This window comes from Emys orbicularis, chromosome 3 (assembly GCF_028017835.1).
Source record: "Emys orbicularis isolate rEmyOrb1 chromosome 3, rEmyOrb1.hap1, whole genome shotgun sequence".
Classification (NCBI taxonomy): domain Eukaryota; kingdom Metazoa; phylum Chordata; order Testudines; family Emydidae; genus Emys; species Emys orbicularis.
This window is the reverse complement of record NC_088685.1, coordinates 137,381,628-137,399,770: the sequence shown is the minus strand read 5'-3', so window position 1 is coordinate 137,399,770 and position 18,143 is coordinate 137,381,628. Positions and strand designations below refer to the sequence as shown.

Here is an 18,143-nt window from a genome sequence, read left to right as displayed (position 1 = left end):
CTTCACAGAGTTTTGAAGGTACTATTGTGTGGGAAAGCCAGGACCTTCAAGGCCTGGTTTCTAGGAATCTTCACAAAGTGATGGTTAATGATGGAGGAGGAGTTCTCAGAGTCTCTACGGTGCGTCATCTCTTCATACTACTTATGTTCCAATCGTCAATTATTTTTGGTAAAAGTTTAACTTAAGATCTCGTTCTGTCCCGTTTCCCGGTGCTCCCTAGGTTTCTCTGTAAATGTCCAGTCATTTCAGGTGACATCCGTCTGGCTTCCTCTATTGGTTTAATTTTCAACTTACCCCCACCTTGGCATCCAGCCCTTTGGTGAACAAAGAAAATGATGCCACTGACTGTATTAAAGACCTATTTTCCACTCTGCATGGAAATAAAGTTCACCCCTCCCTTTTGTGCACTTCAAAGATAATGGGTCAAATTCACTGCAGCTGAATCTGCCAGCAGTGAATTCTGCCCAGTTACTGCAATCCTAAAATAATGAATTCTCTTTCCTTGTCACCACTTTCTGCTGATTCACAAACAGCATGCTGAGCCATTATAGTTTAACCCTTTCCTCTTAATTTCAAATCTAACTTTCCAGTGTGATGAGAGGATGGAATAGAACACAGAAATTAATGCTACCATTTCCAAAGCTGCCTCTGTTTTGGATGCCTCATGGCTGTTAATTTTAATGTCAATAGAACACCTTAATCCCTTAGGCATTTTTTAAAATTTCATCCTAAAATTATAATTAAAGTCTTAGTCTTTTACATATGCAGATATCTAAAGAAATGTACTGTACATAGTTATTCTTAGTTGTTGCATCAAGTTTTGTATTAAGAAGGAATTAGCTCATCTTTTGCTACTGACACATTTCTCTTTTTAAAAAGCAACAGAGGGTCCTGTGGCACCTTTAAGACTAACAGGTTAGTCTTAAAGGTGCCACAGGACCCTCTGTTGCTTTTTACAGATTCAGACTAACACGGCTACCCCTCTGATACTATTTCTCTTTTTGTAATGTTTTTAATCAATCTCTGACAGACAGGGGAAGGTTCATGGCCACATGAATTCACAGACGGTGTGGAAGGAATAGCAGGAGGCTTTATTTACACTATTCAAGGTAAGTCTGCAAAAAATGTAGTAGAGCATTTCTCTATCCTACAATAGAACATTTAAACGACAGCTCTGACATGAATGATCAATCTGTGTCCAATATTAATTTGATTGACTAAGGAGTTCTACTTTTAGTTTATTCCTCTCTCATATAAGTCCTGTACTAAATAAAATTTTGTTGACATGCTGACATCTTTAGTTGCTCCTTATCACCCAGCTAAGCCAATTTTTATCTCTTTGCTGTCTTTTTATTAACGCAATAACCTTTTCCTCTTCTGTCCAAACAGATTTCCCTGTCCCCGTCCTTAATTCTTGTTGTCAAAAGACCAAGTTAAAGAAAAAAGTTCTACATTGGTTGCCTTTAAGAAGTCAACTTGTGCTAACAGTTACCACTTTCCCCCTATATTTAGAATAGAAAATAACTGCAGTTTATCTTGCAACGCTGTGGAGCAATTGTTGGCTAATGGTGACATTAAAGCTAAAGTGGGCTTGCTTTTCCCAGCAATGCTGTTGCCCTTTGCACCCATTTCAGCAGGTTGTGTGAGAGCCTCTGGGAGCCCTTTCAAACTCTCCATGGTCTCTGGGCCACCTAGCACTGAAGCTGGCATCTGAACTGGCACCACAGAGCAGCTGCTATAATGGAAAAACTGAGGTGGCTCTGTATTAACACTTTTCAAAAGTGAGGCTGGCTTGTCTGCCCTGGCATAAGGAAAAGCAGAAATTTATTTTCCTTAAGTAAAATAACTAACTAACTTAGTTTTAAAATGTGATTTTGGGGCGCACAAACCAGCTTCAGCCTATAAAAACTTTTCAGTGAATTAAAGCTTCACTACAAGACGAAAATAAGGGAATAATGGATCCAGTTCTGGGCTTTTCTCTGAGCTAGTAAGTGCCTGTCTACACTACTTTGCTGTGTGTAATCAGATTGTAACATGGTTGACTCCACACAACAGTTAATACAGTGTCAGACACCAAACCACATTCAAGCGCCATTTCCATGCTGAGTAGATAGGACTGGCAGATATGATTGAGCAGTCTAATCTCCCATACATCTGGGCAGGAGGATCTTAAAGTGCATTGAAACCATGTGTAAAACCCGCCTCCTCCTTCTCCCACCCTTACTTCTGCACTGCCTTCAGAACTGGATGGCTGGAGAGCAATGGCTGTTGGCTGGGTGCCCAGCTCTGAGGGCAGCGCTGCCACCAGCAGCAGTACAGAAGTAAGGGTGGCAATACCACACCATGCCACCATTACTTCTGTGCCGCTGCCTTCAGAGCTGGGCAGCCAGAGAGTGGCGGCTGCTGACTGAGGACCCAGCTCTGCAGCAGCGCAGAAGTAAAGGTGGCAATACCATACTATGCCATCCATCCTTCCTTCTGCCAGGGCCGGCTCTAACTTTTTTGCTGCCCTAAGCAGCAAAAAAAAGTGCCGCCCCCCGAGCCCCCCCCCCGAGCGCCGCGCCGCCGGAGCCCCCCCCCCCCGAGCGCCGCGCCGCCGGAGCGCCCCCCCCCCCCCGCAGAATGCCGCGCCGCCAGAGCGCCCCGCCACCCCAAGATTGGCCGCCCCTTAGCAGGTGCCGCCCCAAGCATGTGCTTGGTTGCCTGGTGCCTGGAGCCGGCCCTGCCTTCTGCGCCGCTGCTGGCGGCAGCTCTCCCTTCAGAGCTGGGCGCCCAGCCAGCAGCTGCTGCTCTCCAGCTGCCCAGGTCTGAAGGCAGCGCTGCTGCCAGCAGCAATGCAGAAGTAAGGGTAGCAGTACTGCAACCTCCCCCTACAGTAACCTTGCGACCCGGTCCCCCCCATAACTCGTCTTGAGGTCAGGACCTCCGACAATTACAGCACCGTGAAATTTCAGATTTAAATAGCTGAAATCATTAAATTTATTATTTTTAAAATCCTCTGACCGTGAAATTGACCAAAATGGACCGTGAATTTGGTATATGTATGACTCCTTCTTCCCACCCACCCCCCAACTTATTGTCTGCAACTTTTGCTTTTTATCATTGTAAACTTGTAAAATTAGTGCCTTCATTTAAAAAAAAAAATTGCAAAATTTCCTAAATCCAGATTTTGGCTGGATGCTTACTGATAAAATAAATATGTAAACATGCTGCTTCTAGTACAAGAAAAATATACACAGCTGTATGTAGTGTACTGCACGTGGATATTAACCGATGTGTAATTTTGGCTATGTATAATTTCTCCTCCTTCCCATTCAGAAGGTGATGCTCTTTTACAAAGCCTTCATACTCGCCCTGAGAGGTTTGTAAACCACTTAAAAAACCTTGAAGAAGAGGATGCATTATTGAAGGAAGAAAGCAGCGCCTATGATGATATTGTTTTTGTAGACGTTGTTGACACCTACAGAAATGTTCCAGCCAAATTACTGAACTTCTACCGATGGTAGGTTGGAAAAAAGTATTTTTTTATTAAGGATTTCCCTGGTTATTTCTGGTGCCAGATAGTCCTTGAGATGCTGTATTCTGAAAATTTACACAATATAACACAACGAAATTATTTACTCTTTTCATTGTTTTTGTTTTGTTTAGTTTTCATACTATAAGGGACAAAATTGTATTACTCCATCTGGTGATTAAAAGTGAGGGCTCGGTTTTTAGGATTGATCTTTACTGACTGAACTCCTTCCCTTCCCCACCCCAAATATCTATAAAAACAGATTTCTGCTCCACAAATCCAAATATGCAAGTTAGAGTTAAATCATGCCCACAACCCTACCTGGCATGTTTGCTAACATCATGAAATCACAATCTGAAGACCAGCAGCTTAAATTTTAAATGCTGGCTGTCAGCCTGATTACAAACAGAAGGCCTGATCCAAAGCCCATGGAAGTCAACAGAAAGACTGGCACTGACACTGACCGCAGTGGGCTTTGGATCAGGACCAAAGGCTTCAACACTGTCAAGTCCTGAGCACCCTCAATTTCCATTGCAAGGTAGATTTCAGCTTGAAGTGCTCAGTGCCTCCTGGGACCTGGGCTCTAGCACCCAAGATGGAGAGGCTCAGCACTCAGACCAGAAAGGCCTTCCAAATAGCTTTGAGCACCCTTTGTCATCACAACAATCGCGCAAGAGCTGCCTGCTACTGCCAGAGCCCTCTGTCTTGTGTGAAAATAGGGTCTAAACATTAATGACTGAAGCATCAATCCAGAACGTGAATTGAAAAAGCAATTGATAATACATGTAAACTCCTTGGAGTAAAATGTATTTTCAATTTCTTGGAGACTTTACCCATAAAAGCTGAAAAAACACAGCCTTTTATTCTAAAAATTAGGGGGTTTTTTTATTTTAAATTCTGTTTGGTTTCAGTACATTTGCACAACATACATGTATTGGAAGATATGAATCTGAGTAATTATCAAAAACAAACACCAGAGAATTTTGTTCCAGTTCTAAGCTCAGTTTACAATATATCTGGGTATTTATTACTGTTATTTGTAAACAACAATCCCCTCCCCAAAACTCACATTTGATCCCCAAAGGTCTGTGCTTAACCTTGCGCACACACAAGTGAGTAATCCCATTGCAAGATCAAGTCCTCAATGAGTAATACAATCAGAATTGAGTCATCGAGACTTTAAAAACAGCATTGATCATTAACTGGAGAACATTTAACTGAAAAGCTCAAGCATATTTGATAGCACCACTTGCATATAAATAGTCTAAGAAGATCTGTTTAGATATGTGCAGCAAATCTCCTACAACTATGCATATATATTCCAAAATATATGCTTCTACATCAGAAAAGACAATGGGCTTGGTTCTTTGTTCACACTCTCTTGTAAATAAGGAGTAACTATTGAAGCCACTGGAATGACTAATGTTTAACTTGGGCTGATTCTTCCCGTGTTAAATAATAACTTTAAATGCTACCTGTGGTGTTTGGTTTTTTTAAAGCCACCAAAGGAATGTGCCGAATAGTGTAGAATACACAAATGAGAAACAGAAGAACACTTCTGATTGCTAAAAGGGGAAATAAAGTTGAAGTCGTCTAACTCTCTGTGGTGACTGGTTGCCCATTAGCAGAAAATCATTTCTTTTTCAGTAATAAAGGATTTAAGGAAAACAGTTTGCTCCTTAGGGGAAGTGAATATATAGGAATGTCCTTCAAAACATAGCCTATCTTTCTGGATAAACCAAGGAATAATCTCACTCTAATTCTTTGAGTTTCTCCCTACAGTCAGCTTCTGTATCTGTAAAATAATGTATGTACCTCACAGGGATGTTAAGGATTTGCCCATTTAATATTTGGAGAGTGCTTTACAGAGGGTAAGCACCAAATTATTACTAATCATTCCTTGTAAACTTTCCTAGTTGCACTGCCCTTGAACCAACTGTTCTCATACAGAAGGCTAACTGGACCATCAGCCCTTTATACAACCCCTGGCATTAATAGCTGTGATGTAGTCCTCAGCAGGAGTTCATATCCTTTTGAGGTCAGTACTGTTTTAGACAGATTCATTGCAAGTTAAACCCATCAGCTGTAAGGGATAGCAAAAATCCTACCTCAGGTTCCTTTCATATAGAAAAAACATTTAAAAGGAAGAAGACAAATGGCTTACCTCTCCAAGGGGTCCTTTCACTGTTTATGTTGCATACAGGTTATGTTGCGGAGTTGTAATGCAGTTTAAATTTTTTTCCAGTAAATCATCACCATTTTTCTTTTGGCAACAGGACAGTAGAATCAGCTAACTTTGATTTGTTGCTGAAGACAGATGATGACTGTTACATAAATTTGGAAGCTGTGTTCAACAGGATAATGCACGAAAAACTCGACAGGCCAAATATCTGGTGGGGCAAGTGAGTCTCAAACTCTTCTGTTTACTGGGTTTTTCATGGATCTTTTAATTTCTCCATGTCTATGGAACGTTTTACTGCTGTAAAATTCAGTTCAGCAGTCTCCTTATGGAGCCCCGCTTGTGCCCACTTCAAGTCACTAGTAAAGCTCCATAACTTCAGTCAGAGCAGGTCTGGATCCTGAGTTGCAGAAGCCAGATGATAATTGTTCTAGAATGTGCCCTTACAATAGTTAGAACTCTTTCTCCCCTCTGATATTGGGCTATAACATGCGTTGGGTAGCACATAACATTTCTCTGTAGCATATAGGAAGTAGTAGGTAATAAATCTGTGCAGAAATAAGGTGAAGTTAAAAACTGCAAGCATGTACCGACATACCGTTGTTTTGAATTTTACCTTTTTTTCAGGGCAGTATGACTTTTTCTGGTTGATTTTTTGGAAATGGGTTGTGTACGAGGGGACAAAATTGACTTTATAGTTGGGTGCACCATGTATTCTGCAGCTTATACATGGAAAGAAAGTCAATATTACCTATTTTACTACTAATTGTGTTACCAGAAACCTCCAGCTAATGTGCTTATCCCAAACCACCCACCACATCATTCTAGTTGCCAAGAAATCCCAACTGTCCTCTATCGACAAGCTGAAATGCCAGCTTCGCCCCACTGACAGCTGTACAAGGCAGCTATGGATTGTCAATATAAAATAATCTGTGGCACACTGAAAGTTGAATTTACTATTGTAAAAAAGAAATACAAATTTTAACAGTGAAGTTAATTAATCCTGGGAATTGTTTACCAACAGATATGGTGAATCACTTTAAAATCTTTAATCAAGATTGGATGGCTCTCTCTGATATAGTTCAACCAGGAGTTACAGACATGATGCAGCAATTACTGGGTAAAATTCTATGGTCTGTGTTGTTCTGGAAGTCAGATTAGATTATCACATTCTCATATTTTAATGAAAATGGTTTAAAAATACCAGAATGTTCCAAGCTGCAACTCTAGTGTGCCAGGGAAACCAGGGGTCTAGGCTCAGCATTTACATTCATCTTGCAGTGGCCTTGCTTATAATGGAAACGCTGTCACCCCATTAAGAACTGCAGATACACAGGACCAGATTAATCTGTGGCATTACTTCCTTGGCTTCAGTGGTAGTGTCCGCAGATATCAGTGGGAGGTTGGTCAAATGAGTTTTAAGGGTGGCTGCCCTGTGCAACTGATTCTGATCTCTTCAAGTTGTAAAAGAAGAGTAACTCCTTGAAGTCAAGGGTGTAAAAAAAAGTTCAGAATTTGGCTCTTTGTTATGAATTAAGATTAAAGAAAAACGGGGGGCTTTGGAGATTTTTAATGATAATTAGCAGGCCCACCCAGGAAAGTCTGTCTAACCTTCAAACTGAAAGAGTCTGTATCAGCTGCATAGGGTAGGTCCCATCCTTACCTTCATGTCCTGGTAACTGACAGGCTCAAAACCTCACCCAGACTTTTCATACAATGTGATATTTTGCAAAACTCATTTAGATTCTCGCTGCTGTCTACTCCCAACTCAAATCGACTGTTGAGAGCTTTCAGCTTCTCCCAGTTACCCCTATACTGAGGCCAGTAATTTGTGTATGACTAAAACATCTTCCAAAAAGGCATGCAGTCTTGGATCTGAAGATTTGAAGAGATGGAGCCACCACTTCCCCTTAACTCTTGCTCCTTTTAGCTATGATTTTCCTATGATGACGCCTAAAAACTGCCAAGACCAAACTGTAGTCAGGCACACTGCTCAATAAAATGAAAAATGTGAATTGAGTGAGCTTAACAGAGTCCTCTGAAACTGAAGAAAGTATTTAAAATTGGTTACCTGAAAGATGCTATTCAGGAAGCAGCCTTGACACAGGCAAAATATTAAGAAACTTCAATTCAGATTAAACTCCACTACTTGTCTGTTTACACAGGTTACCTAGTCTCTCCTCTCCAGAAGTACACAGTCCACGCCATCTGGTGTTTAACAGGAGATGCTGTTAACACCTTAAATTACAATAATGTGACTTTAATTGGATGCGGAAATGTTAAACGCAATTTCAGGCTAATCCCTCGGCAGCATTTTTGTAAACTCTTTCTCACCAGTGATGCTGATGTCTTGGGGATATCATCATGTTACAGAAGCCCTACTGGACTGGAAGGTGGGGCTGATTAAAGTTATGGCTATGCTGCAGTCGGAGGCATGATTTTTAGCATGGGCTGCTAGACCCATTCTAGCCTGGCTGAAAATAGCAGTGAAGACACAGTGGTGTGGGCTCTCCAAGCATGCTAGAGTCTTACTTGCGGTGCTAGCCTGCGCTGCTGCGTCTTTACTGCTATTTTTAGCCATGCTAGTTAGGCTAAAGCTCTGCCAACCTGTGCTGCAATCACACCTGCGATTGCAGCATGGACATACCCTTGATAGTTCCGGTGCTTGGCACTACTTGACAGAGCCGAAATGTCCGATGAATTTTCTTGAGTAGCTCAGACATTTCATTTCATTATATAAGCAACCAAGTATCTGAGTTATCGTGTTCTTAAGCATTGTGTAGGAAAATAACGGAATATGCTAACATTCAGTAAAGGCAAGATTGTAATAACCTAAAATTTTAGCAATAAATTAGAATAATTTTATTAATTCCCTATAGAGGCCTATACCCTACATTTGGTACATGGCATTCAGATTTTCTCATGGTAGAATCCATTGTCTCTGATGGATATACAGCAAACAACCATAAATCATTAAATTGCAGTCCTGAATGCATGATGTTTGCCTTCTATCTTGCTATGGCTTGATGCCATCTAAATATACTTAAGGCTTTGCTTAGCAAAATTTATTAAGAATCACTGCTTGTTGGTAACTAGCCTAAGCAGAAAAGGTCTCAACCACTTGCAGCTGAGTACTGTTGGGTGAATATCAGTGCTTATTAAACAGAGATCAGTAACCGTGACTAGAGCCAGCCATTGTGTGGGCATGTAGTGTGATAGTTTCATGCTCACCTCACCTCTGCCAATCCATGTCAGTCTTCATCTTCTGCTGTTCAGTTCTAAGCATCTACCCCACTGCAACTGACATGCCAGTGTGTAATGGCTCTCTGGGCCATAAAAACTCACTTAGCTTTTGATTGACCTAAGCCATGTTAGGCCCTGTTTCTAAATAGTAACAGCCTGGCACAGTGACACAATTATGGCAGCTGGCTGTGATCACATCTAGGACCTGTTCATAAAAATACTTAGTTCTTATATAGCACTTTTCAACTGTGCTTGTTAAAACATTGTTTGAAGGTGGGTAAATACTATTATTCCCATGTTTAGGGAATTGTGGTATTTTAAGACTGAGCAGGGAAGAAAAGACACTGGGGCCATATTAAGCCCTTTGAGGGGTTGCATTTTAAAGGACAGACCTGTGAGAGGAAGTCATCCCAGGGTGGAAGTTTGTGGTTTGAAAAAGAACGCAGGCGGCTGACTGGCTGGCTAGGGCTTGGGACCAGAGCCTAGAAGTGTGATTCAATCCAGGTTTCCCTCTCAACTGGGCCCAGGGGGATGATGGGGTTAGTAGGCCTTCACCCTCAGTATGCTGGGAGGGGGGATCAGGAACAGTCTCCCTCACAATAGGAGGGAGCTTGGAGCCTCTGACAGTATATCGCACAGCAGCTTGGAGCAAGCCTCCCAGCCTGGATAGATGGGCTCAAGCTAGCATACCAGATATAGCTGTGTGGGTGTTGCAGCTTGGGTGAGTAGCCTGGCTCCACTGGAGCTACACCATCCACACTGCTATTTAGCATGCTAGCTGGAGCCCTGTTTAGCCCTTAGGGTATGTCTATGCAGCAATTCAACATCTGCAGCTGACTTGGGCTTGCGGGCTGTAAGACTGCAATGTAGATGTTCGGGCTTGGGTTAGAGCTTGAGCTCTGGGACCCCACGAGGGGGGAGGGTCCTTGAGCCTGAACATCTTCATAGCAATTTTGCAGCCCAAGCCTGAGTCAGCTGACACAGGCCAGCTGTGGGTGTTGAATTGCTGTGTAGACATACCCTTAGAGACCAGGAAAGCTCTCCTTTTCCCCCCCCTTCCCCTTTAACTGATCTTTGAGGGAAGGGCTGAAGACAGAATCAGGAACAAGAACAAGGAAGTGAACGTGCGGAAGGGGTGATTTTACTATTTTTAAACTTAGACTTCAGTTTGTATGTTTGTTAGGATTTTACCAGCAGCCTGCTGGGGAGAGTCGGGCCTGTCTGGAGAAAGGAAACCTTGGTGGATAAAACCTGTTGCTTGTTTTGCTAAAAGCACTAAATGGGTGTGGCCTGCAGTGAATGTCTGCCTGGTAAGCACCATTTTGCAGCTGGGAAAACTGAGGCATGGAGCAGTTACATGACTTGTCAAAGGTCAAACAGCAAATCCGTGATGCATTTGAAATTAGAAACCCAGGTCTGGTGCCCTGACAGCTTGAGTTGAATACTGTGGTGGCTCACATGAAGAAAGGTGATTTCTATTCTTACCAGGATCCCAAATTATTATTTTGATTTCTGCAAAATTAGCCATGTTTGAAGGATAACAAAAATCCCTTTTGCTGCCTGACTCTTTCCCCTCGATTCCTATTTTTAGGAGGACATTTGTTTGGTATCAGTGGACCAATATGTTTATCATCACTGTAACTGCATGCACCTGTTGTATTTGTCATAAGTAAAACAAAAAAGAGTATGGGGTAGGGATTTTGACAGTGGGGCACCATGGTGTTGGTTTAACACATCTCTTGTCAGTGAATTTGTGCTTCAGTAACCGAAGCTGGTAGCAGTGCAGATGCACGCTAGAGCTCAGTATGCTAGCATTGCTTTTTTCTGTTAGTGTGTTTACAAATTTTCTTAGAGGAAATAAACAGGGCATAATTGCCTCTTTGAAATTAAATGTTTCAATGATACTCTTAACATGGTAAGCTTTATGGTGAAATAGGACTATCTGAATCATAACTCAATGAAAAGTTTTCTATACTTTTTCTTAGAATTTATTACTTACTTTGCTTCAGTTGTATTGACTAAACTGCATGGATTCTTGGAGCTTTTTATAAATATCTTCTTCAAAAGCAGTTTGCATGATTATTTTGATCTTAAGTTTCAGACTAAATTGGGCAGTTGATCGGACAGGGAAGTGGCAAGAACTGGAATATCCCAGTCCAGCATACCCCGCCTTTGCCTGTGGGTCTGGTTATGTTATCTCCAAAGACATTGTTCAATGGTTGGCAAGCAACTCTGACAGACTCAAGACATACCAGGTACTTAAGCCCCATGCTAAAAAAACCCACAAAACCTTAGGGTCTCCCACTCCCCCTACCCTTCTCTCACACCACACCTTTGATTCTGGAATTAGACTTGTTAGCTCTGGCTAACTTGTAGATTTTTATGTTGAGAGAGATTTGAGAATAGGAGCTCCAGAGTTCTAACCCCACTCTTGCATTGGCTCCCTCTGTTGCCTTGGAAGTCACTGTGACCATATTTGCCTTAGTTTCCTAACCTGTAAAATCCACCATTTTAATACACAGCTTCCTCAGCAATGTTGGGAGGAGTGGGTGATATTTTTAAAAGATGCTCAGAAGAAACTACATTTAAGAAATAATACTAACATTTTACTTGTTCAGTCAGTGGACAAGAGACTTTGGTTCAGAATTTCACACTTGGTGCATTTCCAAGTAATTATTTCCTGAGGCTAATGTTTGTTTTTAAAATGCATCTACAGGGTGAAGATGTGAGTATGGGCATTTGGATGGCAGCTATAGGGCCTAAGCGATATCAGGTGAGCAAGTCTGCAGAAGTTCTGTTTTTCATGGTATAGTAGCATGGCTCTTAATCCAAGTTGAGCAGCCCCTGGAAAATACAATTTTCCTCATCATGGAAGGCATTCCTGCAGTAGCTATTTTAATGCATGAACAAGTGTCTCAAATTTTTTTTTTAATCCACACGAGCAGTTCAATATACAAACATTTCCATCACACCTTCTCCATCTAATTAAAAAATAATTATTTCTTGGTGCATATAGAATAAAATCTTAAATTATTACTGGGTGACTTTCTTTTCATTAAATAGCTACATCTCAAATTGTGCTATTTGTTATCATACTAACCTCAGGCAGAGGGGTTATATGAATACATTGTTTGGGACACTTGTCTTTCCAGTTTCCAACACCACTCCTATTAACAATAGTTTGTCAAGAGTTTCTACTCAGTGTCTGGTTTACCAAGGGGTCGGCAACCTTTCAGAAGTGGTGTGCCGAGTCTTCATTTATTCACTCTAATTTAAGGTTTCTTTCTATAAGTCTATAATATATAACTAACCTATTGTTGCATGTAAAGTAAATAAGGTTTTTAAAATGTTTAAGAAGCTTCATTTAAAATTAAATTAAAATGCAGGCAGTGTGAGTGCCACTGAAAATCAGCTCGCGTACCGCCTTCGGCACACGTGCCATAGGTTGAACAATCAAGCTTCAGTGGTAACATGTAATAATATATGAATCGCCTGGCCAGATCAGACCAGTAGTATAGACTTCAGAGGAAAATGTAAGTGTGCCCATCCCCACATACATATTGTGACCATTATGAAATTATTTGATCCACGGGAAAATTTCTAGCACCCATCAGTCAGGGGCTGGCTTATGCCCTGATGCATCTGTAAGATGTCTGACAATTCATCTGAGGGTTTTAATCATATACACACTGCCTCTGTCTACATTCTGTTAATTACTGGCATATTATTAGCATGTGTGTGATTTAGTGCATGTAAAATACTGTCCCTTTCCAAAAAAAGCCAACTGAAATTATTGTCTTTAAACAGGACAGCCTCTGGTTGTGTGAGAAGACATGTGAAACTGGAATGCTGTCTTCCCCTCAGTATTCCCCACAGGAACTAACAGAGCTCTGGAAAGTGAAGGAATTATGTGGAGATCCTTGTAGATGTGAGGAAAGATGATAAAGACTTGTGACGATACCACCTTAGTAGTCCTGATTGTGTGTTTAATAGTGGAAATTTCACCTATAATGTAATTAATATTTGATAAAAATGGACTGATGCTGTCCAGAGTAGCATTTTTCTATAGGCGAGGTGTTTGGTTTTGTCAACTTCCTTTTTTATAAAGTCAAAGGACTATTGGTAATTAATGCACATATGAATTCCAACTAGCCTGTTTGAAATGTGTATTAGGATGATGATAATGCAGAACCACTGCTATACATGAGTCAAGGTTCCATGCCAGCACATCCATTTACAGGATTAATGTAATCCACAACCGCAAACTGGGGGGGGAGGGGGAGGTTGGGATAGTTAAATTTTAGGCTTTATATTGAGTTTGTGTATACTTTTTAGCGATTTGGATGAGATTATGATGCAAGATATCAAACTTTGCTTATACCAAATCTTGAACAACAGCAAATAATATAACCAGATTCAAAGGAATTTGCATCTGTCTGATAACTAGAAAAAAAAGTTTGAGCAACATCCGGAGAATATCCATTAAACTGCATAACTTGTCAGCATATTGCAGAGCTATTTTGAATAAATCCTCCAATTCAGCAGCTTAATCTTAACTGTGATTTTTTCCCCTATAGATGTGTAAATAGGATACAGCAACAAGGAGATAATACTGATCTAAACTTTCCACACACCTATCTAGGTACCTCTCTATATAAAGCTCTGTTCCTTTCTCAAAGACTTCCTTAGAAGTATTCCTTAAATTATTTCCTCTCTCCCTTAAAGCAGAGTTTAAGTGCCCTTTTCTAGTGCAACAGCAGTTGTCCTTGTGGCTTTATGCTTGCAGGTATTACAAATGAAAATATCACATGAGATTTTAGATTACACGTTCTGAGTAAAATAAATGTGTGGGTCTGTTTAAAACTGATTCTTCTATAGAAATTCTCACCAGTGCAGCATAAGACTGCATGCTAATATTCCATTTAATCTGGGAATTATGCACCTCTAACGAACTCACAGGTACTAATTTATTGAAAATATACATGCAGGAGTTAAATAGTCCTCTGTCCCTGTTTATGAAATCCACATTAAATACATACAGGAAGAGTGGACAGAAATTGTAGATGCTCTCCTGGGGTAGGCTTGGGCTGAACAGCACTGTGCATCTTCAGAAGAGACCAGTTAAAAAAAAAAGTTACCACCGTACTAACATAGTGTCTCCATTTTCTACGGAGTAAAACTGCAAGGGCTTTAGGTCATTTTCTAGTTCAATTTCTTTGCCTTCCATCTAGAAGAAGAAAAAAAAATTCAGGCTCATTTAAAATGCACACTCTTAGGTAAGTCTTTTGGTAATTTTTTCCCCTGGCCATCTTTCAAGTCCAAAGGAGTTGGATAAGGCCTAAAAATAGCAAAGACTGCTGGCCTTTAAGTGAAATCTATTTCATTCTATAATATTTTAGAATGCAGTGTTGACCTTTTAAATACAACTTATGTTGTTACTTACTTTAGAACTTTCGTAGGACAATTTCAGTTCTGAACCAGGAATTTTAAGTAGACGATACAGCAAGCCTTTGACCTTCTGAATAGTCATAGAATCTGTCAAGAAAAATCAAGTAGTTAACCAGGCAACCTGAGTATGTACTTACATCCTAGCAGCTTTTAAGTTTTACCAGATCATACTGTCAATCAAATATGGTTTTTATGTCTGAATCAATTCTAACTTCATTATCTTTGGTAGACTAGACTGATAAGTAACATGCTACTACCTAAAAATATTTTCATCCAACATAGCTTCATGATTTATTTTTCCTTTCAGGTCTAAGTGACCTTCATGACCTATAGTACAGTTTTCATACATACCACTCAGATTTTGGTGTGATAATGCTTTAGGAGCAGGAGTCTCAACTTTCGAAGCACAAAGAAATGAATGTCATTGTGGAACACTTAATATATGTTTTAGGATTTAATTACATTAATTAGTTCCAAACAAACTGCTAGTAGCGTTATGGATTGGTTCATAACAAAGTGACAAGACAATACTCAAAGTTCCATAATGAAAATAAGTTTAGTTTGTACAAGAGAGGTTTCCCATTATGTGTGTCTGGTACAGAGATATTGATTTTTTTTTTTCCATTTCTTTGAAGCTTTATCTGAAGGCACAGCAATAGTGAGTTATTTCTGTAATATCACACAATGTACTTAGAAAACTATTTTTCTATCAAACATTTTTGTAAAAGCTGTATCTGATTTTATGCAACTTGTGATAATAAATGTTATTTTTATTTTAGAATAAAAACTGAATAAGTCTTTCCTCATAGAACAAATTCAGACATATCTGTTGAAAGAGACATTTAGTATGTATATAAATATTTAACAGCATTCCTCCCTTGATGTTTAGCTAGGTCAGTAGAACTCAGAACTTCAAACTGTTAAAGCCTTGAGTGGAGCATCAGAGGCAGGAGCACATTCTAGTTTAGACATAACTGAACATATTACTGTAAGTAGATCTTTTCCTCAGCATGACTATTATAATGAAAGGAGATTCTGCAGAAACTGACATATAATAGTCAAGGAAGACTAAGGCAGGAATTTAATCTAAACAAGCAAGGAACACAGAGTTAATGTCCAAGTCAGAATTGGGTTTCTTGGAATCTAAGCTATAAATTTAGCATAATTTGGAGCATGTGGCCTATAGGGATTTACAACACTGTGCTCAGAGAGCCCCAAAACAGCATGGAAACTAATTTGGGCTACAATGCTATCACTACACAAAGCATAAGATTCAATTTTTTTGTTTCACTTCTGGGAGACTATATATAAATACCTTTCCATCAATCACATTTACTTACACCACAACTCTTCCTTCAGCACCCGTGTTTGACTCCAGTACTTACAAACAGGTCTGAGGGCAACCAAATATTAGTTGTACTAACCTTAAATTTTTAAATAATCTCATACTTTTTATCAAAGGCAGAGGGGTTGGTAATCATGCAGGTTTCCCCTGTCAGCGTTTCTAGCCTGACAGCAAATTGGCATACAGACTGAATCATGCTCATACCATCAGTGCCAACTTAAGTCTTGTGATGTAGAAGCATCCACTAGGAAGGGGAAGGACTAGAGCTTGTTTTCCACACATTACTGAACAGCCATCATATGGTAATGACTGTCATTACTGACTTTTAACCAGTAACCTTGAGGTGAAAGGTTCCATTATCCTGCTAGCAACTGTAAACAGAACAAGTTGGTCTTTCCCCCCTCTCAGCAGCATTCTGAAGCAGTTGCCTCCAGATTTCTTCAGGAAAGGGAGCATTTAAAAAAAAAAAAAAGACCACAAAGGAACTGCTGTGGCATTGAAATGAACAATTAACATTCCTGTTCTTACCTGGTAGTTTCTTCTCTATAGGTTTCTGATCAGGTTTGTCCGGACACTTAATTGTCAAAGCTTTAAAAAAAAAAAGAGACAAAGTCAGTCATAATGAGAAGTGTAACTGAAGTTTGAGCACAATTCCATTATATGAACTTTAGATCCACTGGTACCAGGCATTAATTTCTGTTTCTTTAAGTGTGAATACAATTTGCATAAATCCTTTGGGCACTTAGTAAGTTGGAATTCCCTGCATGCTAAATGAGCTGCAAAGACAAATAGTGAATGTGCCAGTTAGGATGGATTTAAAAAAAAAAAAAATCAAATGTTCTAAAGTCATTCCGCTCCCCCCTGAGAGGGACATGATACTACTTTTTCCTGGCAGATTTTGACATGATTTTTTGATCATTTGGGAATGCACATCCCAGAAAGCTAAAACCCAGGCTGCCACTCTCCCGAGCCCCCAATAAAAAGGGAGGATGTTGAATATTAGGCAGCATTAAAAAAAAAAAAATTATATAAATGCCCAATCAATCACATTTAACAACCTTAGTATGTGGAAGTCCTAACCTGCAAATTTGGTTTCTACTGGCATGGATCTACTGTGCTGGACAGAAGTCCTAAATCATGGGTACTTCTGTTCCCCATTAGACTGGCTGAATTGAACTCATGGCTGGAATCTGGAGCCTGCCTCCCCACCCCAAAAATTAAAAGAGTAATGCTCTGGTTGGAAAGGCCAAGGATAATTACACTCATCTGTAAGGCTGAGTCTCTGAAGGTATTAATCTGACTGGATTCTGACTCTTGGGTCTTACAGCCTGCCTTGGGCTACGGAGTTAACTACTAGCTCTCACAGACCTTGGATCATAGTGTTTCTGGCATGCATATGGGGGATAAAGGGACATGAAGGATCAAAGTAGCCCAGTCTACCCTACCAATCCTTATAGCATACCATGGCTGTAATACCATAATACTTCCTCTTCACCCTCCCTGCTGCATCCCGAAAGTTTGCAGGGATCATATTGTCAAAAAACATCATACATCCAGATAAGTCACAGTTGTACAGTCTGGGAAGCAGCTATGTGGGACCAGAGTTAAGGCTGTCTGGGGAACCTTTACAAGGGAGATCCTGACACACATGCCATTCTAATAAAGCTGTAAATACATCCATAGAGCCTTAACTATCAGTTTGTTTCTGGGAAGTGTATTCAACTTCAAGATGAATTGGAAGGCAATTTTTGTGCCCTTTACTGTTCCTTTTTGGTGTACAACTTGGCTTCAATGGTACTTAAAGCACCTATTCCTTACTGCTCCAGGGAGAGTATTTTAAATGCAAAATATATAATTTTATTGATTTCTGGCCTCTTACTTAGCAGCTGATTTTTCAGAATGAAAGGCTGTTGTCGTTTCAGTTCACCTTCTTCAGGAGCACCATATTCTGTTAATAAAAAACACACAAATGAAATCAACAAACTAGATTAGCGGTAAACAGACGGAAGAAAGAACAAAAGAAAGTTGTGTAGATATTTCAGCTAATAGTCTCTCTCCAGTTTAAGTCATCGCATAGGAAAACTTCCCGGTAATGGTCTGTGGGACAACATGGTATCCAGGTCATGCAATGACCATGAAACTCTACTGCCTCTCACTGTTATGCTACCATAGGAGCTAAGCAGTCCTGCTTTCCACAGTCCAGGAGCTCAGTAGCTAGGCTCCAGCAGTGCTGTGAGCTAAAAACATCAATTAGCAGATCTCAACTCTTGTAAACATGATAATACTGAGAATAATTTCACTCATTTTCAATAATCACCTTTTTTTTTAAAAAAAAGAGGCTTATAGAGAAGATTTTTCAGCATGGAACAGCAACTTGGATACTGGGCATTTAAAAAGCAAAATAGGATGCCTGA

At 40.1% G+C, this 18,143-nt stretch overlaps 2 protein-coding genes across 4 annotated transcripts in view; one reads left to right on the top strand and one right to left on the bottom strand.

Moving 5' to 3' along the window:
• B3GALNT2 (beta-1,3-N-acetylgalactosaminyltransferase 2) overlaps window positions 1-12,931 on the top strand; it is a 36,911-nt gene extending 23,980 nt beyond the window's left edge. For all 3 annotated transcript variants that reach the window (XM_065401917.1, XM_065401916.1, XM_065401915.1), the window contains exons 6-12: window positions 9-119; window positions 1,031-1,109; window positions 3,319-3,502; window positions 5,791-5,916; window positions 11,032-11,191; window positions 11,653-11,709; window positions 12,744-12,931. In XM_065401917.1, the coding sequence (XP_065257989.1) occupies window positions 9-119; window positions 1,031-1,109; window positions 3,319-3,502; window positions 5,791-5,916; window positions 11,032-11,191; window positions 11,653-11,709; window positions 12,744-12,878 (852 nt within the window). In that variant the 3' untranslated portion in view covers window positions 12,879-12,931. The remainder of the gene's footprint in view (window positions 1-8; window positions 120-1,030; window positions 1,110-3,318; window positions 3,503-5,790; window positions 5,917-11,031; window positions 11,192-11,652; window positions 11,710-12,743) is intronic.
• Window positions 12,932-12,942: 11 nt separating this feature from the next.
• The window catches only part of TBCE (tubulin folding cofactor E), a 64,891-nt gene continuing 59,690 nt past the window's right edge, over window positions 12,943-18,143 (bottom strand). Inside the window, exons 13-16 of the mRNA XM_065401914.1 lie at window positions 17,609-17,677; window positions 16,258-16,317; window positions 14,380-14,471; window positions 12,943-14,163 (exon numbers count right to left, since the gene is read on the bottom strand). Of these exons, the coding sequence (XP_065257986.1) occupies window positions 14,071-14,163; window positions 14,380-14,471; window positions 16,258-16,317; window positions 17,609-17,677 (314 nt within the window). The 3' untranslated portion in view covers window positions 12,943-14,070. The remainder of the gene's footprint in view (window positions 14,164-14,379; window positions 14,472-16,257; window positions 16,318-17,608; window positions 17,678-18,143) is intronic.